This window comes from Coturnix japonica, chromosome 7, assembly GCF_054131305.1.
Source record: "Coturnix japonica strain WE chromosome 7, WE-NBRP24, whole genome shotgun sequence".
NCBI classification, from domain to species: Eukaryota; Metazoa; Chordata; class Aves; order Galliformes; family Phasianidae; genus Coturnix; species Coturnix japonica.
Window position 1 is genome coordinate 10,169,276 of NC_140669.1, and position 20,080 is coordinate 10,189,355.

A 20,080-nucleotide genomic window follows, 5' to 3' on the forward strand; every position below is an offset into this window, starting at 1 on the left:
CAAAATCGCTGAGTAGCGCACTCAGGATGTTAATGATACGTACTAAGGGGACGTGTCAGATATAGCAATAAAAATAAACTGAACTGCCTGAGGCAGGAATGGGGGAGCTCTCAGAGGAGTGTAGGAAGGCTTTTCTAGCAAGCAAGGCTTCTTAGCAAGCTGCTGCACTAAGACAGAGATATCTTCCGCAGGCAAATACATGCCTTGGATCTGCTCATGGTCGCGCTTGTGAATCTTTGGAGACTGTTGATGTTAAAAAAAGGGGAATATGGATCAGACCCTAAATCCTACACTGATGACGTGATTGACTTTCGTTATATTAGCAGCAAGGGCTTTGGTTACAAGGTTCTGCGTGAAGCACTGAAGCACAGGGGAATGATCTTGCTCCAGGTACAAACCACAGATCACATCAAGTGGGATATGATGGGCAAGCACCAGTCCTAGATTCATGTCTACCTATGATCATTGCAGGCATCAGACCTGGGCTCCTAAGAACCTTTTTTCTGAGGCATCTGAGGCACAGAACATTAGGGAAATTGAGAAAAGTTGGGAGAAATTCATCCAAGAGAGTATGTTGTTTTGCACATGAACATCTGTGTGTTGTGCCAAAGTGGTCAGACGGGGAAGATAGTGGCAGAGGACAGACAGTTCCTGAATGAATTAGGACATGTAACGTGATGAGGCACTGGCACATGCTGCCCAGTGAAGCTGTGGATGCCCCATCACTGGAGGTGCTCAAGACCAGGTTGGATGGGGCCCTGGGCAGCCTAATCTGGTGGGAGGCACCCAGCCCACAGCAGGGGGTTGGAACTGGATAATCACTGAGGTTCCTTCCAACCCAAGACATTCTGTGATTCATTGAGTCTTCAAAGCAGTCTGCAGGAGAAGAGCCTTTTTTCCAGTGTGGTTGGCAAAGCCATTGCAGAGCTGCTTCAGCACTCTTTGAAGCCACTGTGAGACCAGCACTCACAAAGCTGCTTCTGTTACCCACAGAAGCTTGTAATGCTTTCTGGTACCTCCAAGTTCCACCCTCTTCAATGGTGACACACCATCTATAGGGCTTTCTACCTGCCCAAAGTCAGTCTCGATAGACAATGTGAGTGAGCTGCCTGTTGTTAAAGGTACGCTGCAGTACAGCCCACCAGCTCAGTGCACTCAACAGTCCGCATGTGACAGTTAGTTCACCCACTAAATCCCAGGTTTGCTGGCCTTACTGATGGTGGAGGGAGATTAGGAAAATATTCAGTTTTCTTGTGAGTTGGTTGTTCTCCCCAGTGTTCAGCTCTGACCCGTGGGTAGTTGCACCCCAGTGCCACTCCCAGAACAGTCAGGGCTGCTTTGTTACCACCAGCAGCTCTGTCGGTGTTGAAGCATCTCTGCTCTCATCCAAAGGCAGGTTTGAAGCTGGTGCTCAGGTGTAGCTTCTCTGCCTTGAGCCACATCCCCTTTGAAAGTATAATGTATTTAAAATCACACTGATGCCTCCCTGTCTCTGTAAAGCAGTTGCACACAGCTGCTAGCTGTAGGAAACATCTCTTCCTTTTTCTCTCTTTAATTGCTACCTTGGAAGAACCTGTTGCTGCCACAAGCCTTGCAGTATGCCAGACAGATGGTGAGGAGCCAGCCCATTACCTCCTTGAGAGAGAGAAATGATGCAGAATGATTTTGCTGGCACAAGCGGGTCAACGTGAGGAACCTGCAGCAAAACCATAGCAGGCAGCTCTAGGAAAGGCTCCCTGCATCCCCATCCCTTCAGCATTTGCCAGGCTTAGTGGAAGGTGAGAGGACTGCCTCAGCAGGGAACAGCCTCTGTCTCTTCTCAGGAGCTTTACAGCCTTCTCCATGGTCAGGCTGGTATCAGCACCTCAGTGAAGCTGCACATCCCTAACACACAACTTGAGGGCTGTCTGCCCTTGGAGGACAGGAGGCTGGCAGAGGCAGACACTTCAGCTCAGCTCTGTCCCAGGATGTGTTTGACAAAGAGGCAGGGTGCTCAGGGCTCTCCAGAGCTGACACCTCACTTAGATATTGAATTTGGCTTGAATCCAGGCTAAAGTGTTCAAACCCTCTGAATCCTCTTTACTTGGAGGAGGTTGAAGTCCCCCTTTATTTATCCTTCTACCAGCCCTACTGAGATTTCAAGGGCATGTATATCACAGCTAAAGGTGGCCTATATATTTCCATCTCTCCCAGCCTGTTTATGCATTTGATTTCTGATTTGCACGAGGCACTGTGGGCCATGTCCCCCCAAGTCTTGTCAGAGAAAGCAATTTCTGCTCGTGGTTTTTACAGGACTGTTCTCTCAGCAGCATAAATCTGAGTAAGGAGGTTTTATTCTGGATGACAGAGAGGAGTTCAGGCTTTGGATATTTATAATGTAGCTTATGCAAAGCTATTTGACAAAGCAAATGGATTTGAGGGAGTTAGTACTATTTTTTTGATTCTTCTGAGGGAGCAGCATTGCCGTTTACCTTAGGAAACAGCCTGAACGTGTCATCACATAAAGGCAGGGAGTCCTGGCAGCAACAACCTGCATTGTTGGTGACATTCTGTGGGGTGTGCATTGCTTCCATGAGATCTTACCTACTGCTGTGACCCTGTCACATCTCACCAAGCAGCACAGAGCCTGCTCACAAGAGACCTCCAAGGCAAAGCATGGCTGACTGTGACAAATCTTGTGGTAAAAGGATGCCTTAACCAAGGCTGCTGCCTGGCCTTTATGTGAGGCAGTGTCCTGGCTTGTGATGACCAGGTTGATCTCCAGCCAAGAGGTGGACCAGGTAAAAGCATCTATGTGTAGGGTGCAAATATGAAGCACAGGTGATCTTTGGGATCTCTACGAACCACCACACTGAAGCAAAACAGCAATGTCCATCATGTAATTACTTTCTCCTCTTTTTCTCTCCTCCCTTCCCTCGTCTCCCCTCCTCTCCCTCCTGCCATCCCTCGCAGTGGCAGGCCATCTCCTTGACAGTCATTGAGAAGGTTCAGATAGCAGCAGCCATCCTGGGTTCCCTCTTCCTCATCGCCAGTATCTCGTGGCTCATCTGGTCGACCTTCAGTCCTTCAGCCAAATGGCAGCGCCAGGACCTGCTCTTCCAGATCTGCTATGGAATGTATGGCTTCATGGACATTGTCTGTATAGGTGGGTGAACACATCTCACAGCACACGGCCGGGGTTGCCCACTGCCCACTCACCTGCAGAGGAGAGTGGGAGATGGTGTGGAGAGCTCTGTTCTCAGATTGAACCTCCTCTGATATTCCCCTTCTTTGCTTTTTTGACACCTTTTCTACAGTGCTCTCTGCCAGTCTCTGCAGCCCTGGAGAATCTCCTTGGCTGGGCTGGCAGAGGGATCTGCAGCAAGTCCAGAGAGAAACAAATCTCTCTTCAAAGCAAGAAGAGGGCAGGGAGGTCTGGGGGAGGCTGGCAAGTATTGATTAACACCGGGAAGGAAACACCTGCCTTTCTGGAACAGCTAATACAGGGACTGCCCTGTGTTTGACTATGGCATGCTCTGGTTTGCACCTTGCAGCAACATGCTCTCTCCACGTGCATGGCTGTGCAGGGAGCTGTGGGAGGGTGGTGGGTTCGGAGCAAGGTCTCTGCCCCCGCAGGCAGCTGGAGTGGGGGCATCTGGCTGAGAATACCTGTGGGCAGAGGCACTTACCAGCCAGGCCATGAAACAGTGGTAGTTACCAAAACAGTCAAGTAAATGCCAACCATCTCCAAGCACGCTCCTGATCAATTCCCACCCAAGCACAGGGCACCAGATATAACATGAATGCAAGAGACCTTGCCAGAAAGCAGAAAGCAGAGAGCATTCCAGAAAGTTCCTCATGCCTGTTTTCTTCCATTATTGGTGTAAATGCAGAATGAGTTTCCCAGAAAAAAAACCACAACAATCGTACAAGTCAGTACTCTTGGCTTGGTGGATTAATGCTAGTATGAGTAGAACCATCCCTGAGGAAAGGAGCACAGCCCTCAGGTCAGCCCTCAGGAACAGCAGTACATCTGTTTTGCTGCTGGTGAAATTGGGATAGGGAAGTAACACAAACCTGGCCTCAGGGAGAGAGGTATGGGCAGCATGCCCTGGTCTGGGTTCAGATTGGCATCAGCATCCTTCCAGGATGGGACAGCTGAAACCCAGACCAGTTCTTCCCACTGTGCTGACAAGACATGAGCCTGGTCTGCTCCACCGTGAGCTGCCGCAGATCTACAGCACCAAGAAGTGGCCAAGGGAGGTGAGGGAGGTGAAAGAGAGACAGGCAGCCCCCTTGTGCTGGCACAGGAGCCCTGGTGATATTCTCTTGTTGGTGTGTTTGGGAGTGGAAAAAAGTGATCTCTCTGTGCATGTGGCATGTGCGCGTGTCACCTTGTTGTCAAGAGGACAGAAGTGGAGAGCCTTGGCATGGACAGACGTCAGTAATATGATTAACTGGCTTTGATAAAGCTTCAAGAGCTGAGGGGAACTGATTAGCTCATCTGTCAATAGATGCTAAATCCTCCCACAAGGCAGAGAACAAGCTATGCCAGCTAGGAACTGAAAGGGAGCTGGGCAGACGGATTCAGATCTTCAGGTTTTGCTTTTTTAAGGATCTTGCCTTTATTTCTCCTCTCCACCTTCTCTTGGGGGGGAAAAAATATCCCTTTGCACATCTTCTGATGTCACCACTAAGCACACTGCCCCAAGCTGTGAGCTTTGATTTTTCCAGCCAGAGAGCAAGGGGCCATCCCATTCCCAGGAATACTTCAGAGCTGAAGCTGAGAGCAGCCCCCCCTTGCCTTGCAGTCCTCCCTGCACATCTGGCAGCGCTGGTGGGCCAGACATGCTGTTTTTCCCACAAAGTCAAAAGCAAGTGGGAAGCACTACAATGCAGTGCCTTGATGTGTATGTTTTTTCTTGCCCAGCACCTCAGAGCAGTGCCCACCCACAGCTGACTGCAGTTGTGTTGTGTGCAGCATGTCTGCTGCACTTTCAGGCAGCCCACCCATGATCAGCCAGGAGAGATGACATTTTGTACCATGAGAGCCTTTTGTATACATTTCATACATTTCTCTAGAAAAGCTGATATGTGTATGCAGTCAGCACCAGTGTTAAAATGTGCTTGTGTTTTGGCCTTTGCATTCCCAGCTGTTTAATTGATTTACATTGGATATAAGGAATAATTTTTTTTAATAATAAGGGTAGTGAAGCACTGGTCTGGCTTGCCCAGAGAGGTGGTAGGTGCCCCATCCTTGCAGACACTCAAGGTCAGGCTGGAGGGGCTCTGAGCACTGATGGAGCTGTAGGTGTCCCTAATCATTGCAGGAAGATTGGACCAGATGGCTGTTAAAGGTCCCTTCCAACTCAAACAATTCTATGACTCTGAGAACTCCTCATTCATTGCAGCTTTCCTTGACTGTGATGGATGATGCCGCAATGGCAGCTCTCTCTCTTAAAGACTCACAGTGTGTTCCTCAGTGCAGATTGGCTACTTCCCATCTTTTATCCTTCTCCCAGGCCTCATATCCCCACACAATGTCTTTGATCACAACTGGGCAACGCTGGCTCCAGAGACTCAGAGTTCTGTTCCTGACTGCCCGATGCCCGGTGTTACTCCTTTCCATGCTTTAGTTCCACTTCTGCAAGTTCAGGATAAAACCTCTCATGGATAATTGTAGTGACAATAGCTCTAGAAATACCAGGGTGCAGTCTGTGCATTTTTGTAACTCTTCCTCCACAGCCCAGCCCTCTTCTCTTTTTGCTTTCCAGCCCATGGACGAGTATGAAAAAAAATAAGGTACTAAGAAATGCTCAGTGATGGGGAAAGAGCAGGACATTGGATGCACTCAGTCCTATTAGATTTGTTTGTTTGGTTTTCAGCTAACATAATGCTCACGTTGTGCACTGTTTGGTAATGGGCTGCACAGCCTTACCTTGCAGATGCTATTCTGTAGGGCCTACGCTAATTGTGTGTATTCCAATTGCTCCTTCTGTCAGTTTGATCCTGAGTTTTGCTTCCACTGGCAGAGAAGCAGAGCAGCCTAATCCTGTAGGTGTCTCTGGTCGTTGCAGGGAAGTTGGGTTAGATGGCCTTTAACCGTCCCTTCCAACTCAAACAATTGTGATTCTTTGATTTCCACATGAGCAGTTGTGCTGAAGCAGAGTTCCTTGGCACTTCCCACCTGCATCCACTTTGGTTGTTCTTCCATCTCTCAAGTCCATTGAGTAGTCATTGAGTGACTTTTGTCCAGGAGAACAATAGGCACATGGAAACTGGGATTCACACCCGATCACTTGGTGATTAGTATCCTCACTTGAGCTGCATGCAGGTGCTCTGAAACTGTCTGATCTGCTCCAAACTGCCCTTTCAAAAGGAAGCATTAACCCAGAGACTAATGAACCATGCATCCAAATTCAGAGGGTTTGACTCAGGCACTCACATGCAGTAATACACAAGCTTTCTTTGAACTCTGCTAGATTCCAGCAAGCTCAGCAAAGACAGATTAATGGACAAACACCATTTGCTGCCCCTGCACCCACCAATAGAAACAAAAACACAACCAAAATAAAATGAATCTCCTCCTCAAAACCAGCAAGACAGAAGGCATGGCCCTGTGTACCAGAAGTTGTATCCATCTGGGCAAGATGTGCAAGATGGTCTTTCAGCATTGTTCTCCCCTTTGTTCTCAGACATCTAACAGGAGGGCAGGGCGCTCTGGAAAGGGTTGCTTGGATTGCTTGGGATTTGCAGGAGTCTTCAATACTGGAAATTTTAAAGAACCTGTTAGAAAAACATATGTCAAGAACAGGTTGCAGAGAGATGATCCCAGTTTGTGAAGGAGGAACAGACTAAATGCTTCTTGATATCCAGCCAGCCCTAATGTCTTTCAGTCTCATCTCTTTCTCTCTTTTATGTATGCTACATCTTGTCATGTCTACAGGACAGACATGAGAGCTGAATTAAACCAGAAACAGGCAACGGTGCCAGTGTAGGTATTGCTCTGCTATGAAGCCATCTACAACATAAGAGCCTTGAGATCCGTGGCCAGGAGGTAAATGAGAAGTGAGGTGGGGACAGTTCATTTGATTAACTGCTCTCCGCATAGGTCTCTGCAAGGTAAAACCAGAAATCTGGCCTAAAGAGGGATTAGCAGAAATGCAAGTATTGAAATGTAAAGATAAGTGGAGTGAGCCTGAGCTACCCGGTAGAGAGATTGGCAGCTTAGAGCTGGGCTGTAAATCCTGAGAGATACCTGCCTGTTAATTAAATGACAGTCCTTGGAGGGGGAAGGAGGGGTTTGTCTCTCTTTCTGTCAAGGTGCAATTAGAGAAAGTCGGTGTTTGTAGATTAAAGTGTCATTTGGGGTCAGGAGGACAGGAAACAATCTCCTGTTAAACAAGGAGTAACTCTGCCAGCTAATGAGAGCATGTCACAGCCTAGGCTTAGGAAATCACCAAGCCTGCTCCAAGGGAGAAATGCAGCTCAGAAAGGACATAAGCAGGCTGTTGTGTGCAGCACAGTCACTGTGTATGTGTGCAGTCCCACTTGTTTTTGCACACATCGCATCCCCATGATTGACACGTCGGGGGCTTATCCCTGGCGATGTGGAAGCAACCTGATCTGCCTTTCCTTGGGTTGTTGCCTGGTGGGGCTGATGCTTTGTCCATGCTCAACCACTCCTTGCACTCTGACTCACCCTGCCTCGCTGCTGACGGTCGCTCACTTTTGTAGGCACTAAATCCTCATGTTCTTTGAAGCTTTTCCCTCGCCTTCCTTGGCAGCCAGTCCCTGAGGGTATTTGCCTTCACTACATAGCTGCACTGCAGCTCAATAGCACAAGAGACAGGCAGAGCAGGACCATTCATCCTGCCAACGATTTTTGTTGGCACACCAGGGCAATCCATTACAGATCAGGAAGTGTGTGCCCGCTGTTTTTAATCCCAGCTGCCAGCAAGAATAATCAAAAGCATCCAATATGTCTGACGGCATCTCAGCACAACTGTAGGTAATAACATAAGAAATCAATAGCCAATTAAAACTGATCCGCAGCATTTGATCTTTCATAGAGCAATGGGAGCAGTAATTAATGGAGCTTCCTTGAAATGGTCACAATTCAAGCTTCCTGCCAAGACTAATGTGGTTTTGTTTTAAATGAGCTTTGCTTCCTAAAGGAAATACCAGGCTGATGAAACCTTGGGGTGTTTTCTAGCCAGGTTACTTGAGCCCTGAGCATTCAAAGGATTTAGAAGCCTAAGTCCCAACAAAATAAAGAGAAACTGAGAAGCTAAGTGCCTTCAGAGTCTTAAGTCTTCATCTGTATACAGTGATCCAATTCATTGCAGGGACTTGGACTAGGTGACCTTTAAGGGTCCCTTCCAACCCAAATGATGCTATGATTCTATGAAATGTCTTCAGAGGATAAGCCTGAGGCCAACCCAGAAAGGAAACGTATACCATCAGCACACCTGTAAGAATCCCATAAGAGTATTCTGAAGTCTTCCATGCCCATCAGCTTGGTGCACAGTTTGCCATGCTGTTCATGTACTTTTTGACCAGTGTGCCTGCAAACAGGTGCAGGACAAACTGGGAGCATGGTCCCAGATTAGTCAGTCCCAAGAGGTCTCTTTAGAAGCAGATGTAGCTAAAAAGTCCCTGAAGGCCTCCCTCAACTAACATTCAAAATGGAGCCAGCAAGCCAGGAGAGACAAGGACAGTCTCAAGAGGGGGACAGGATGAACAGTCCAGCTTTGCGTGTTAATGTCTGAAGGGGGATGTTAGGCTGTTAGACACTGTTAGACTCCCTGCTCACTGTAAAGCAGTTTTCCATGAGCTACAAGGAGCTAAGTGGAGTGACCAGAGCTGTGCCCTGTCAACAGAGAAGGCAGTACGGAAAAAGACAGGCTCATTTTTTCATACTGTGAATCTGGTTTGCATACATTTGGCCAAAACGTGCATGCCCTAAAAGTCTCTCAGTAAATGATTGATTTATCAGCTGTGGAGACAGAAGCATTCCCTGCAGGATGTGTTGTGGGGCTCTCAATCCAGATGGGCAGGGACTGTCCCTTGCCTTCACTCAGGGCCCTGTACCTGGGCCAGCAGTATGAGCAGCAAGGCTGCACAGCTGAGCTGCCCACTGGCTTCTTGGCCACTATCCAGGAACAGTGGATGCTTAGCAAAGCCAAGCCGTGCCACCCCTCTGTTCCTGAAAGATGGGACCTATTTTTATCTAATGCTGCATTGATTATTCAATAAGAGCAGAGTGGGCCAGCCAGTGTGCGTGTGTGTGTGTGCTGCTCTCACCAGCGGGCATTGCTGCAGGAGCTCAACTTGCATTCTGAATTCCAGCACAGCAATGGCAGCTTTTTTCTCCCTTTTCACCCTCTCTCTTCCTACTTACAGGGCGGGTCTTGGCTTCCAGCACCACCAGAAAAGAACCTGGGTCTTTTACATATGTTCTTTCAGCCCCCAAATCCATATCCAGCTCCTTACAGTTACCCACTGTTGCAACAGGGCTCTGGAGATGTTTTTTTGTCATGAATAACCATATGGTGCTCTCTGCTCCAATGGATCAATGCGTTTAGCATTTAGTGAGGGCAACGTAATTAACATTTTTCTAAGAGGGAGAAGAGATCCTTCTGCCTTGTGAACTGCATCTTCTGATACGTTATAATCAGAAGGTGGCTTCCCTGTGTCATTGGATCCTCTGTTGGAAAGGAGAGAGTTTATCACTGGGTTCAGCTCCCATCCACAGGCAGAGGCAGGAACACTTGCCTGCCTGTCAAAGCAGGAGATTCCCTCATAAGCAGCTGGCACAACCTCCACACCAGCTGCATAAATTGCAGTGTATGGTTACAATGAAGAAAGCCAGAGAAAGAGGTAAGGAGAGATCAACATGAAGACACATTAGTCCAGCCCTGGAATCACTTCTTATAGCAGTGACCGATCCGTTCTTCTCCTAAGGACAGCCATCTTTCAGACCCATACACAGCAATTCTGTGAGCAAGAATTGAAACAGGAGCACGGGTGGTCTCAGGTCAAGATCCGATCCTAGATACTGATGGATCAGAAATGACAAACATGGCCCTTGGCCTCTTGGTTCTGATTTCCTTCCTTAGTTCTGCACAGTTAGCGGAAGAGTGCTTTGGTGGCAGAAGCAATCTCAAGGGGTGAGGCTCAGACAGGACCTGCAGCCCTCAGAGAATGAAAAATTCTGTGAAGCTATCCCCGTTTTCCCTTACAGAATTTAATTTCCTAATAAGAACAGAGAGACGTTAGCTCTACCTTCAATAAGCAAATGTCATATTTTGATCATTACCAAACAAAGCATTTTGATTTAGCATTTAGAGATGACTGCTCACACTGAGTATTTTAAATTCGGCATCAGAATTGGAATACATTAAGAAAAAAACAAGTCCAAATGAAACATTCTCATCTGTCTGAAAACATATATATACACTTCCATCCTGGGGGACAGCATGACTTTTCAAGTTTAGCTTCAAGCTGGTATGGATGCCAGATTTCAAAGCTCTACACAAAACAGTGCTGTTGCCCAGCTTTGCCTTTAGAGAAATGTCCCAGGAATATCTGAGGATATAGCATGACTACATAAACAGCACCTTAGTCAAAATAGTATTTGTTATAGGATAGGGAGGTTTAGAACCCTTACCAGGAGGGCTGTGATCTTCTGTTCCCTTCTTTTAAAGATCCAGTAGCATCTGCCATATACACAGCTGGTGCCATGCACCTCTTGTACACAATGTCCTATCAAGGTGTGGGGTGCTACTGTCCTCTCCGTTGTAAATGTGGAAGGAAAAAGCACACCAAAAGGATTCCTACAATCCTCACTATGAAGCAAGGAGGAGAATCTCAAAGAGAGCAAGGGGCAATGCCTCTAAGTCCTTCCTTTACCTGCACAGTTTCAGGTAGACTCATACGTGGAGAATAGTGGAGGCACATGATTCAGAACCAAGAACATTCTGCCCGTGAAGTTCTGTTCCTTATTTATTTGCCTTTTCCAAGAAGTCTCCATTTTTTTGCTGCCTGTACAGCTAGAGACTGCCCTTTAATCTTCTGCTTTATCGTGTGCTACGAATTAAATACCACAGGAGTACAAGGGCCCTTAAGGGCACAACATCCATTTTGCTGTAGCTGTCTGCATCCAGCTGAGCTTGCAAGAGTGCTTTTGTTTATGGCTTGACTGTTTCCTGAGCGAGGATTACTTAGAGGTTTATTTTACCCATTTTTGCTGTTAGTTCTTGTTTTGTTTGTTCTGTCCAGGTTCTGAGGCAGTGAGTGCAAGTGGGCAGGGTAGGAGAAAGTCATGGCTGGTAGATTGTATATGTAGAGCTGGAAAAAATGTCATTTCTAGAGCACTGGTACTGCTCTATGTGGTTCCCAGGGCCAGCCCAGCTCTTCTATCACAAGTGGCATCCTGCAGACAACTGATGCTGTTTTCCCACTGCAAACAAACCATGTGGGAGTGCTGAATGGAATTTTCTGTCCCTTAGACACTTGATATCAGCTTATTACATTTCCTCATTTGGGGCCTTACCCAATGAGGGGTAACCCGGCTCAGCCCAATAGGGCTATGCCCATGTGTTGTGGAGGAACACGTGGCTGGGCAGAGGACGTGACTGCAGATGGAGGCAGCAGCTCTCAGAGAAGTTGGCATCTGCCTGGAAGCCATAAAAGCTCTACATTGCATTTATATCATATTGATCCCAGCTCCTATCAGCCCTATGACAGAAGGTCTCTAGCTGTCCGCTCCATTCATCCCAGTGAATTCAGTGATCCACCTCTTACCAATGCCATAGCAACTGTGATGACCTTATGAGACACTGGCACATTGATCCCTCTTCCAGCCAGCAGGAATCCTGCTGAGTCCAAGCGTGGGTGCTAATGGCTGTGCAGAGCTTGGGGCGTAGCTCAGATGGGGCTGCTGCTCTTGTTGCTCTGCCAGATGGAGCAGAGTAGGGAAGCAGAAGGGCCCCTGCTACCATTGCAGGGGATTGTGGCCCACCTGGGGCTGAGGAGTATTAAGGCAAAGCTGTCCTTCAAGCCCAGCTTGCATGACAGGAGCCAAGCTGTACTAAGCCAAGGTTTGCTGGTTCATCAGCAACAGAGGGATTGGGGGCCTGCTTGTGCTGTTGTTGGTCTGAAAGGGAATAGTCCACGCCTTCACAAAGAGAGCTGGGAGCAGCTTATCTGCATACACTGGAGGGGCTCAGCTTCGGTTTTGCTAGAGTCACAGCCTGTGTGACCTGAGGAGAGCCAAGCATGAGACACAGAATGATGTCAGTGCATTCCCATTACAGAAAATACACCTAAGGGTGATGGGGAGAAGAGTGTTTTGTCTTCCCCAGACCCATGGGCTCCAAGATGGCACACATCACCCACTGATTCCAAGGTCATGCTGGACCAAGCTCTGAGTGCCTGTGCACTGCATAGGTGTTGAACTAGGTGGCCTTTAAAGGTCCCTTCCAACTGAAGTGATTCGATGATCAGCAGCAGTGAACAGGGCCCAGCCACACAGCCATCCCAGTTCTGCTTGGCCAAAGCACAGCTCAGCCTTGCACATATTTAATCGTCTCTCGAGGTATTAAAAAATGCACATGGAGAATGATTGATAAGAAAACGCCTGATTATAATCAGCTAATTATTTTTTCATTATGCTAAGCATTCACTTGAGCTCTAATCTTTATGAATAAGTTTTCAGTGTATGCTGTGTATCGTTCAGTGCTGGACATTTCCCAGCTTGCACAGTCTCCTTGTATCAGCATTCAGGGCAGACCTTTGCCAGATATCCTGTGGACTAAAAGCATTCTGCTCAATGCTCTGGTGCCTCACAACAATTAGAAGTGTCTTAAGGATGGCACAGAGGTCCCAGATCATCCATTACCCTCATGTATGCAGGGCAGACTACCCACAAAGCACTGGAAACATGGTGTAGAAAAAGAATATTACTTTGGAAAACAGAGATGAGAGTTAGGAAAGAGTCTGTCCATCATATTTGAGTTTTCCTGAGAGCAAAGAATCCCTGAAAATCTGAACATTGCAGTAGTTTGTATGAAAAGGGAGTGTGCGATGAAAGCATTCCTGAACTCAAGAAATGTATGATGTGAGGATAATGGACTCCAGAAAAGCAGCAGCAGCAGCAGCCTCAGGGGAGCAGAGCAGGGAGTAACTCTTGGGAAGAGAATCAGAAGGATAAAAGAGCTGCGAACAGCTCGCGGTTGCCAAAAGGGATGATACTAAAGGCACAACAGCAAACTGTGCCTGTGCAGGGGAAAGCTCAGAAGCGTGGGAAGAGAGCACTGAGGCTGCATCAGGAGCTCTTTGAGGACTCAGAATCAGAAGCTGCAATCACAGAAAGGCAGAAGGAAGAACCTGCAACTAATGAAAGGTCTCCGAGAATCACACAGGCGTGGGGGACCAGTCTGACCCAAGCCCTAGGATGACCAGGGAGGTCAGGGAGAGAGAAGACAACAAGAAATGGGTCTATAAGGTTATGTTAAAGCAAGTGTAAGAGCTCAAATAATACTTGATGGGAGAGGAAAAAAAAATAAGAAAAAATGCCAAACATTAAATGCTGCCTTTGTTTCAGTCTTCAAAACGTAACTAAAATAATTTTAATGAGGAGAAAGGAGCCCAGGGCAGAATCAGAGAAGAACAGACTCAAAAATATTTAGACAAGTTAGCTGTGTCCTTGTCAGCACATTTTAATGAACTTCAGAGGAAGCCGCAGGAGCAATCCCTGACCCGTGAGCATTTTATCATTGCGAACTCAGGGAGGACACAGGAGGTGCCAGGCAGCTGGGGAAATGCAGGCAGAGTACCTTGCTTTGAATATAATCTCTGTCATTGCAGAGGGTTTGAGCAGCAGATCAAGGAAATGAAGGGCAAAGCAGTTTAACTGATTCATAGAAAGATAAGAGAAAAAGTCATTAACTGACCAGTTGATGAGCATGAGAGTATAACCACCTCTGATTTGGGAGGGTCGCTATCCGAGTGGCTGAGGAGGAAGCAATCTGTTTGACATCCCATGGCTTGAGCAATGCTTTTGATGCTTTGCCTTCAGGTTCCCCTAAAGAAAACAGTGAAATGTGGTTTAGATTATGTAACTAAAAAGCAGATGATTTCAAACCAATTGAAAAACTGCTTTTGTAGTTGTTGTCAGTGATGTACTGGAAACACGTTTCAAATAGGAATGTTTTGGACTCTGCTCTCTTCATTATTTCTATTAGTGGCCTTGATAATGAAATGGGAAGTGCTGTTACAAAATCTGTGTAGGACACCAAGCTTGGAAAGGCTACAAGCACTCTGGAGGATCAGATCAGACTCTGAAATCATCTTGCCAAATTGGAGAGATCAACAAGGTGGAATTTGATAAAGAGAAGTTCAAAGTGCTATCCTTGGGATGAGAAAACAAAACCCTTAACACAAGCTGGGCCAGGCAGTCACAGTGCCAGAAACAGTGATGCTGTGACAACACATCAAGGAGAGGGAGAGAATTTCCTGATTCCCCACTTGATAGTCACTTCTTCCCTCCCAAATTAGCCCAAGTGCAGCGTCCCACTGATGCCATGACATTACTTTCAGTTATCAATCTACCCACTCCCTGCTTTATCCACTTCACTAGTGCCTGTTGAGCACAGCTCTGCAGCCCTGAGTCTCAGCCCTGGAGGATTTAAAGATGTTGTATTGTTTAAAGAACTTGTCAGATTCAGCTAGAAGGGACCTTGAGGAGGTGCCAGACACCAGATGCCCCTTTCCAACAACATATTTCCAGGGAAAGGTCCCTCTTGCTTTTGTTTATTTTTCCAGGTTTTTATCACCAAGGACTCTCTTGCATCACTGATGAGGACTCATCTCTTTTGTATTATGGGATATGAGGTTGACATGAGGCAGAGGTTCATGGTTATTTCTAAATTGTCTTTCGGAATGGGGAGATCTCAGAGAGACTGCAAGAATTTGGGGTGTGTAGGGTCAGTTTTACCTGAGCAAAAGCAGAGTTCAGAGCAGAAGTCAGTACGTGTCACAGTAGTACACCAGAAACCTATGGTCTATTGTGATAGGACAAGGGAAAATGGTTTCAAAAGAGGGGAGATGTAGGCAGTGTGCAGAACCCATCAGGGAAAAATCCTTCTCCTTGCTGTTTTGCTGTCCTGGCTTCTTGTACTACTGGCTACTGCTGGAGGTGGGATGCCATGACAGGCAGACCTCCTCTCTGAACTAGTACAGCCACTTTTCTGCTATTAGATTAAGATAAAACGAAGGTAAGGATAGAGCATATAGGATGAGATTAATGCAAGGAAATAAATGAAGTGCGGGAATTTGAAATTGCCACAAAAGATGAAAGAATTCACAGGAAGGGAAAGAAGGGTCTGTGTATGCAATGATGTCAAAAGGGGGAAAGTCCAGCAATGAAAGTCCTATCTCCCAGGAGGATTGGCTGGCCTTGGCCTGAGCCATCACTGCTATGGATGCAAATATTTAACTTTGATCACAGCTGCCATAATCTTCCTCTGACACTCAGCAAGGAAAGCATCAGAAACAGGCAGAAGTGTGGCAGCTGTCTGGCTGAGTAGAAACTGCATTTGGAAAGGAAACTGAAGGGTGGAAGAGTTGCTGAAGGTGGGAACAAGAGATGACGGTTCAGATAACAGGGCAGGGGCTTTGTGAGAAGCAGGACAGAGTAACTGGCTAGGACAGACTGTGATTTTTGCTTTTGCAGATAATGTGAGTGACAGCACAAGGGCAAAGTACCACTCACTGTCAGCAAAGGCCTTGTTTTCATGGTTTCTTTAGTGGCAAATGGGAGAAGCCATTTCTGCCCCAAGAATTTACCTGTCTGTTTCAAGAAAATGCATGGCAAGTGTTGGAATGAGAGAAAGGTTAATTAGAGGCTGGAGGTCCTGGAGAAAAGTTCGCTTGGTGGTAGAGCTGATAATGTGCACAGGGTGATTGCTTGTCATTTCTGGGAATCTGCTGCTCCAAGGCTGCTGTAAATTGAGGACTTGCAGCCTCTTGGGTTAATCTCACAGGATGGTGGTACCTCAGCTGATCACTTCTTGCCCATCTGGAGGCTCAAATTTGGGTCCCTTTACATCTTTTTTTTGCCTATGCTCTGCCAACAGCTGTTCTGGCTATTGAGGGCCCCTCTTCTCACAGGCCCACCAATGGCAATGCACCTCTGTCCCAACTAAACCCAAAAGACAAAGGGCTCCTTGGATACAGCTTCTGCATCCTCTCTCAGCACTAAGAGGAACCTGGACACCTGCCTAGACACTACAGAGTTCCTCCGCTACAGAGCTACCCATGGTCTGACTCTGCATGGACTCATGAATGATCAAGTCATAAAAGAAAGAGAAAAGAAAGTCTAATCTATAAGAGAGTGAATATAGCAAAAAGAGATATTCTTAGCATGCTGTTGAGTTTAGCATGTTTTAAGCATGACCAAAGCTCAACCTGGCACACTACCATGCCTCCATCACAGAAACAAACAGACATATGAGTGAAATCATATGAGCAAGACAAGCATATATGATAGGTTCCCTGATTATTTCCCCTGACATTCAACCATTTTCAGTTCAAGGAATCTCCTCTGATACTGGTCCAGTCAGATCTCTGCATGAGTAAACAAAATGAGAAGAACTCATCCTCAGCGCCCACGTTCTCTAGGAGCTTCACTTCACCAACGCTGCAAAAAGGGATTTCATGGACCTGGCAACAATCTGGAGCAATGCAGATTCGTGTGAAACTCACACAGATTTTCTTTCTGAAGACAATGTCTTTCACGTAGGATATGTTGAGAACAGATTTTGTGGAGCAGAAGCGGGAAAGATAAACTTGGGAAGAGTAGAAAAGGATTAGGCCACTACTGGAAAGTTGAAAGGAGACAAGTTCACAGAGAGGAGTTAACACCAACTTGCTATCTGCCCCACATATAGAGGATTTGGCTAACAGAATGATTGCTTCCAGCTGGATGCCTCCAGTTGAACACAGTTCTTCCTGAAGGCTTTTCCACTTTTCTCTGGCCTTTAATTGTGAAGATTCAGCTCTCTTAACCAGAATGAATCTCCAGGGAGGAGTGCTTCTGGAAGGGGGTTACACACAGCTGAACGTAGGAATCCCAAACCTAATTTAACTCAGGCAGACCAAATTTGTTTCAAGTGTTAAGCATCCTGAAAGGTGATATGAAGTGATGGACTCTTGCTTAATCTTGGCATTCACTGTTGCAAATGAATCACCGTTACTTCCGCCTCCCTGCCCACCCCTCTGCTTGGTTCCTTTTTAATTTTACAGCTTCCTGAGCTTGACACTGGGAAATCAATAAGTAATTTAGAGCCCCGCAAATACGGAGGAAAACAAGTTATTTTGTACTTTCATAAATATTTGGAAACCAAAATTATCTAAGAAAACAGGTGCTCAGTTGACTCAGCAACCCATCCATCAGCATCACACAGCTAATTGCATAAGATCATAAACATTTATAATTAGAAGGCAAACAAACAAGAATTTTATAAACAGCCCTCTTGAATCAGCCTGCGCATTAAATATTTGTGATAAGGTAATTAAGAATAGATTTACAGTCCTGGCTCAGTGTTTAATACTTTGGAGAATGGATTTGATTCTATGGAGGATGTTCTACAGCCAAGGAGAAAATATTTGATTCTGGTTCTTTTATCCAAGGCTAAAAGTGGACTCAGAGAAATATTGGCTCTGTCACTGATCAGAGTGGAATTTCATTCATTACACATCAGACAGCTCATTTAAATATGTGTCTAATGTCCCTTGTCATGGACCAATCCACTTTAGCCCTGCTTCAAAGCTGTCTCCTTGGCTGGGTCTGCAGGCTTTCCCTAAGTCTTGCTTCTTATGGTTATGCTTTGATCAGAAGATGTCAGAATTCTCAACCATGTTCCGAAGTAGAGGGGAAAAAAAACATTTGTTTGTTTGTTATGACATCCTATTATTTCATTCTGGAAAACTGGCATCATTACAGGATTACACCTGTACAACTTCAATGGCTTTTGAGAACCAGAATAAGAATCTCCCCCATATTTTTAGCCCATTTTACTTCCCATCTATTTTCCATGTCCCAAAATAGCTAGATTTGAATATTTAAATTAACTCATGTAATTACTTCAACAGCCAGTAAACACGCTCAGCACTACATAAAGATGAACGTGAGTCCCCCTGAAGCTAATTTGTGATCGAGTCAGTAGGGCTTCTAGTTGTGTTCAGAATCAGAAAGGCTAGAAATTAAGATGGTAGTAAACCTAGAATTTAAAGTTTGTAAAGTCAGATGCATGCCCTGAGAAATTAGGTATCAGCACACTATCAGTGGGTAAAAGGGAGGTCAAGTATAGAACTGCTTTAGTTAGCTGTAGCTAGCTGTCATCAGAAGCAGTCTGGGAAAGCTGGATGAAGGGTAAAGCCCCAACATTCAATTCATCGGGGATAACAGTAAACCACTTACTGTATTCTGTCATGAACATCATCACCCCTTGCTGGACAAGTCAGCCTCCTCATTTTGGCATGGTTTTGCTTCTTGCATCTTGTAGGTCTTTTGTTCTTTGATCTCGTAATTGTACTCCTGGAACAGGTGGGCAGAAGAGCTGCTCTTAATATAAACGTTTCTGATGATGTTGATGGTGACCAAGAATAGCGAAGCCATCACTGTTGAGAAGAATGAAGTTATCCATGTGCTAACTCAACTAGTACCATGCCCTACCTGCTGATCTGGCTTCACTTACATAAGGGCGCTTTTCTATCAGACAGATGGCTGCAAATCAAGGACCCTCTCATATAGCATAAATCCCACTCTCCAGTAAAAGCTTATTAACTATATTACAGCGCAACAACTAAGCCAGTCTACATGAGAAGCTTTGTTCAGCCTCAGTGGGTAAGAACACCACTGTTGTAGGCACTGCTGCTTGCACTGCATTCAAAGGGTATAGCCAAAGCTTGGTAACTTGAATGATATCAATGCCTAATAGTCACGTAATGGCATCTTCTAAACAACTTCTATCATTATCTCATCCTTCCAGCCCTCTTGCTGTGGGGAGGATGGCAGAGCTCTGGGAGATGAGCAAACGCCTGGTGGAAGGGCCTGAGCTGCTCATTCTCTTTCAAATGCAGAGAAGTCAAGCGTCCTAAAGCCCACTTGCCATCCCCCAGATATCAGTTCTAGTGCATACAGATGGATAGCAGGACATATGCATTCTCTGCATACTCACAGCAGAAACTACGTAAGCTATTTTTTTTTTCCAAGTGTGTTGTTTACTCCTCTTGGAAGCGATGAGGTCTGATAAGGTACCCGCTTTGCCAATGAGCAAATGTTTGCAGAGGATGACAAACCACTTACAGGTGTAGCCAACCCCTTCTTGTGTTTGACTGCTGTCCCTGGCCTCTGTGCGCGTGTCTGCTCCGCTGCAATGTGTGTGGGGAGATGTGCTCTGAGCTCGCAGTGACGCTGGTACAGCAGACGTCATCAGCACGTCAGCTGCAGTTACATACCCTCCAAACACATGGTGAATCATGCCTATGCAGCATGCAAAACCAGCTTGGTAATAGATAAACCTCAGGCATTTATTGGTAAACAGATACTGTTCTGCTGTAAGAGCATAACTCACTCCACTGCATTTAAGACCTGTTTATTGATTGCTGAGATGAAGCTGTAATCCTTTTAATTCGGGAGGAAAGGGATCCAGCAGAGCACAAGGGGAAATGTTTTCAAACTGAAAGAGAGGAGATTTAGACTGAATATAAGAGAAAAGTTTTTTTTGCAATAAGGGTGGTGAGACACTGGCACAGGTTGCCCAGAGATGTGGTAGAAACCCCATCCCTGCAGACACTCCAGGTCAGGCTGGAAGGGCTCTGAGCACTGATGGAGCTGTAGGTGTCCCTGTTCATTGTAGGGGGTTGGACCAGATGGCCTTTAAAGGGTTCCTTCCAGCTTGATTCTATGATTCCATGATTTATCACTGAATAAGCTGAGGGAGAGCTGAGCAGACCAGCCAGCTGGAGGGCTCGATGTGGGGAAGCTTACAGTTCTTCTTAAGTTTTGTCTCTATTTTATGTTTAATTCTTT

At 46.2% G+C, this 20,080-nt stretch overlaps 1 protein-coding gene and 1 long non-coding RNA gene across 3 annotated transcripts in view; one reads left to right on the forward strand and one right to left on the reverse strand.

Annotated features, from left to right (window-relative positions):
• The window catches only part of MARCHF4 (membrane associated ring-CH-type finger 4), a 78,029-nt gene that overhangs the window by 56,814 nt on the left and 1,135 nt on the right, over positions 1-20,080 (forward strand). For both annotated transcript variants that reach the window (XM_085552245.1, XM_015868615.3), the window contains exon 3: positions 2,953-3,145. In XM_085552245.1, coding sequence (XP_085408371.1) covers positions 2,953-3,145 — 193 coding nt within the window. The remainder of the gene's footprint in view (positions 1-2,952; positions 3,146-20,080) is intronic.
• On the reverse strand, positions 6,426-19,727 carry LOC107316857 (uncharacterized). Its single transcript, XR_001556614.3, has 3 exons — positions 18,467-19,727; positions 13,938-14,068; positions 6,426-6,765 (listed from the first exon to the last, which is right to left on the reverse strand). It is a non-coding gene; the product is annotated as an uncharacterized LOC107316857 (long non-coding RNA).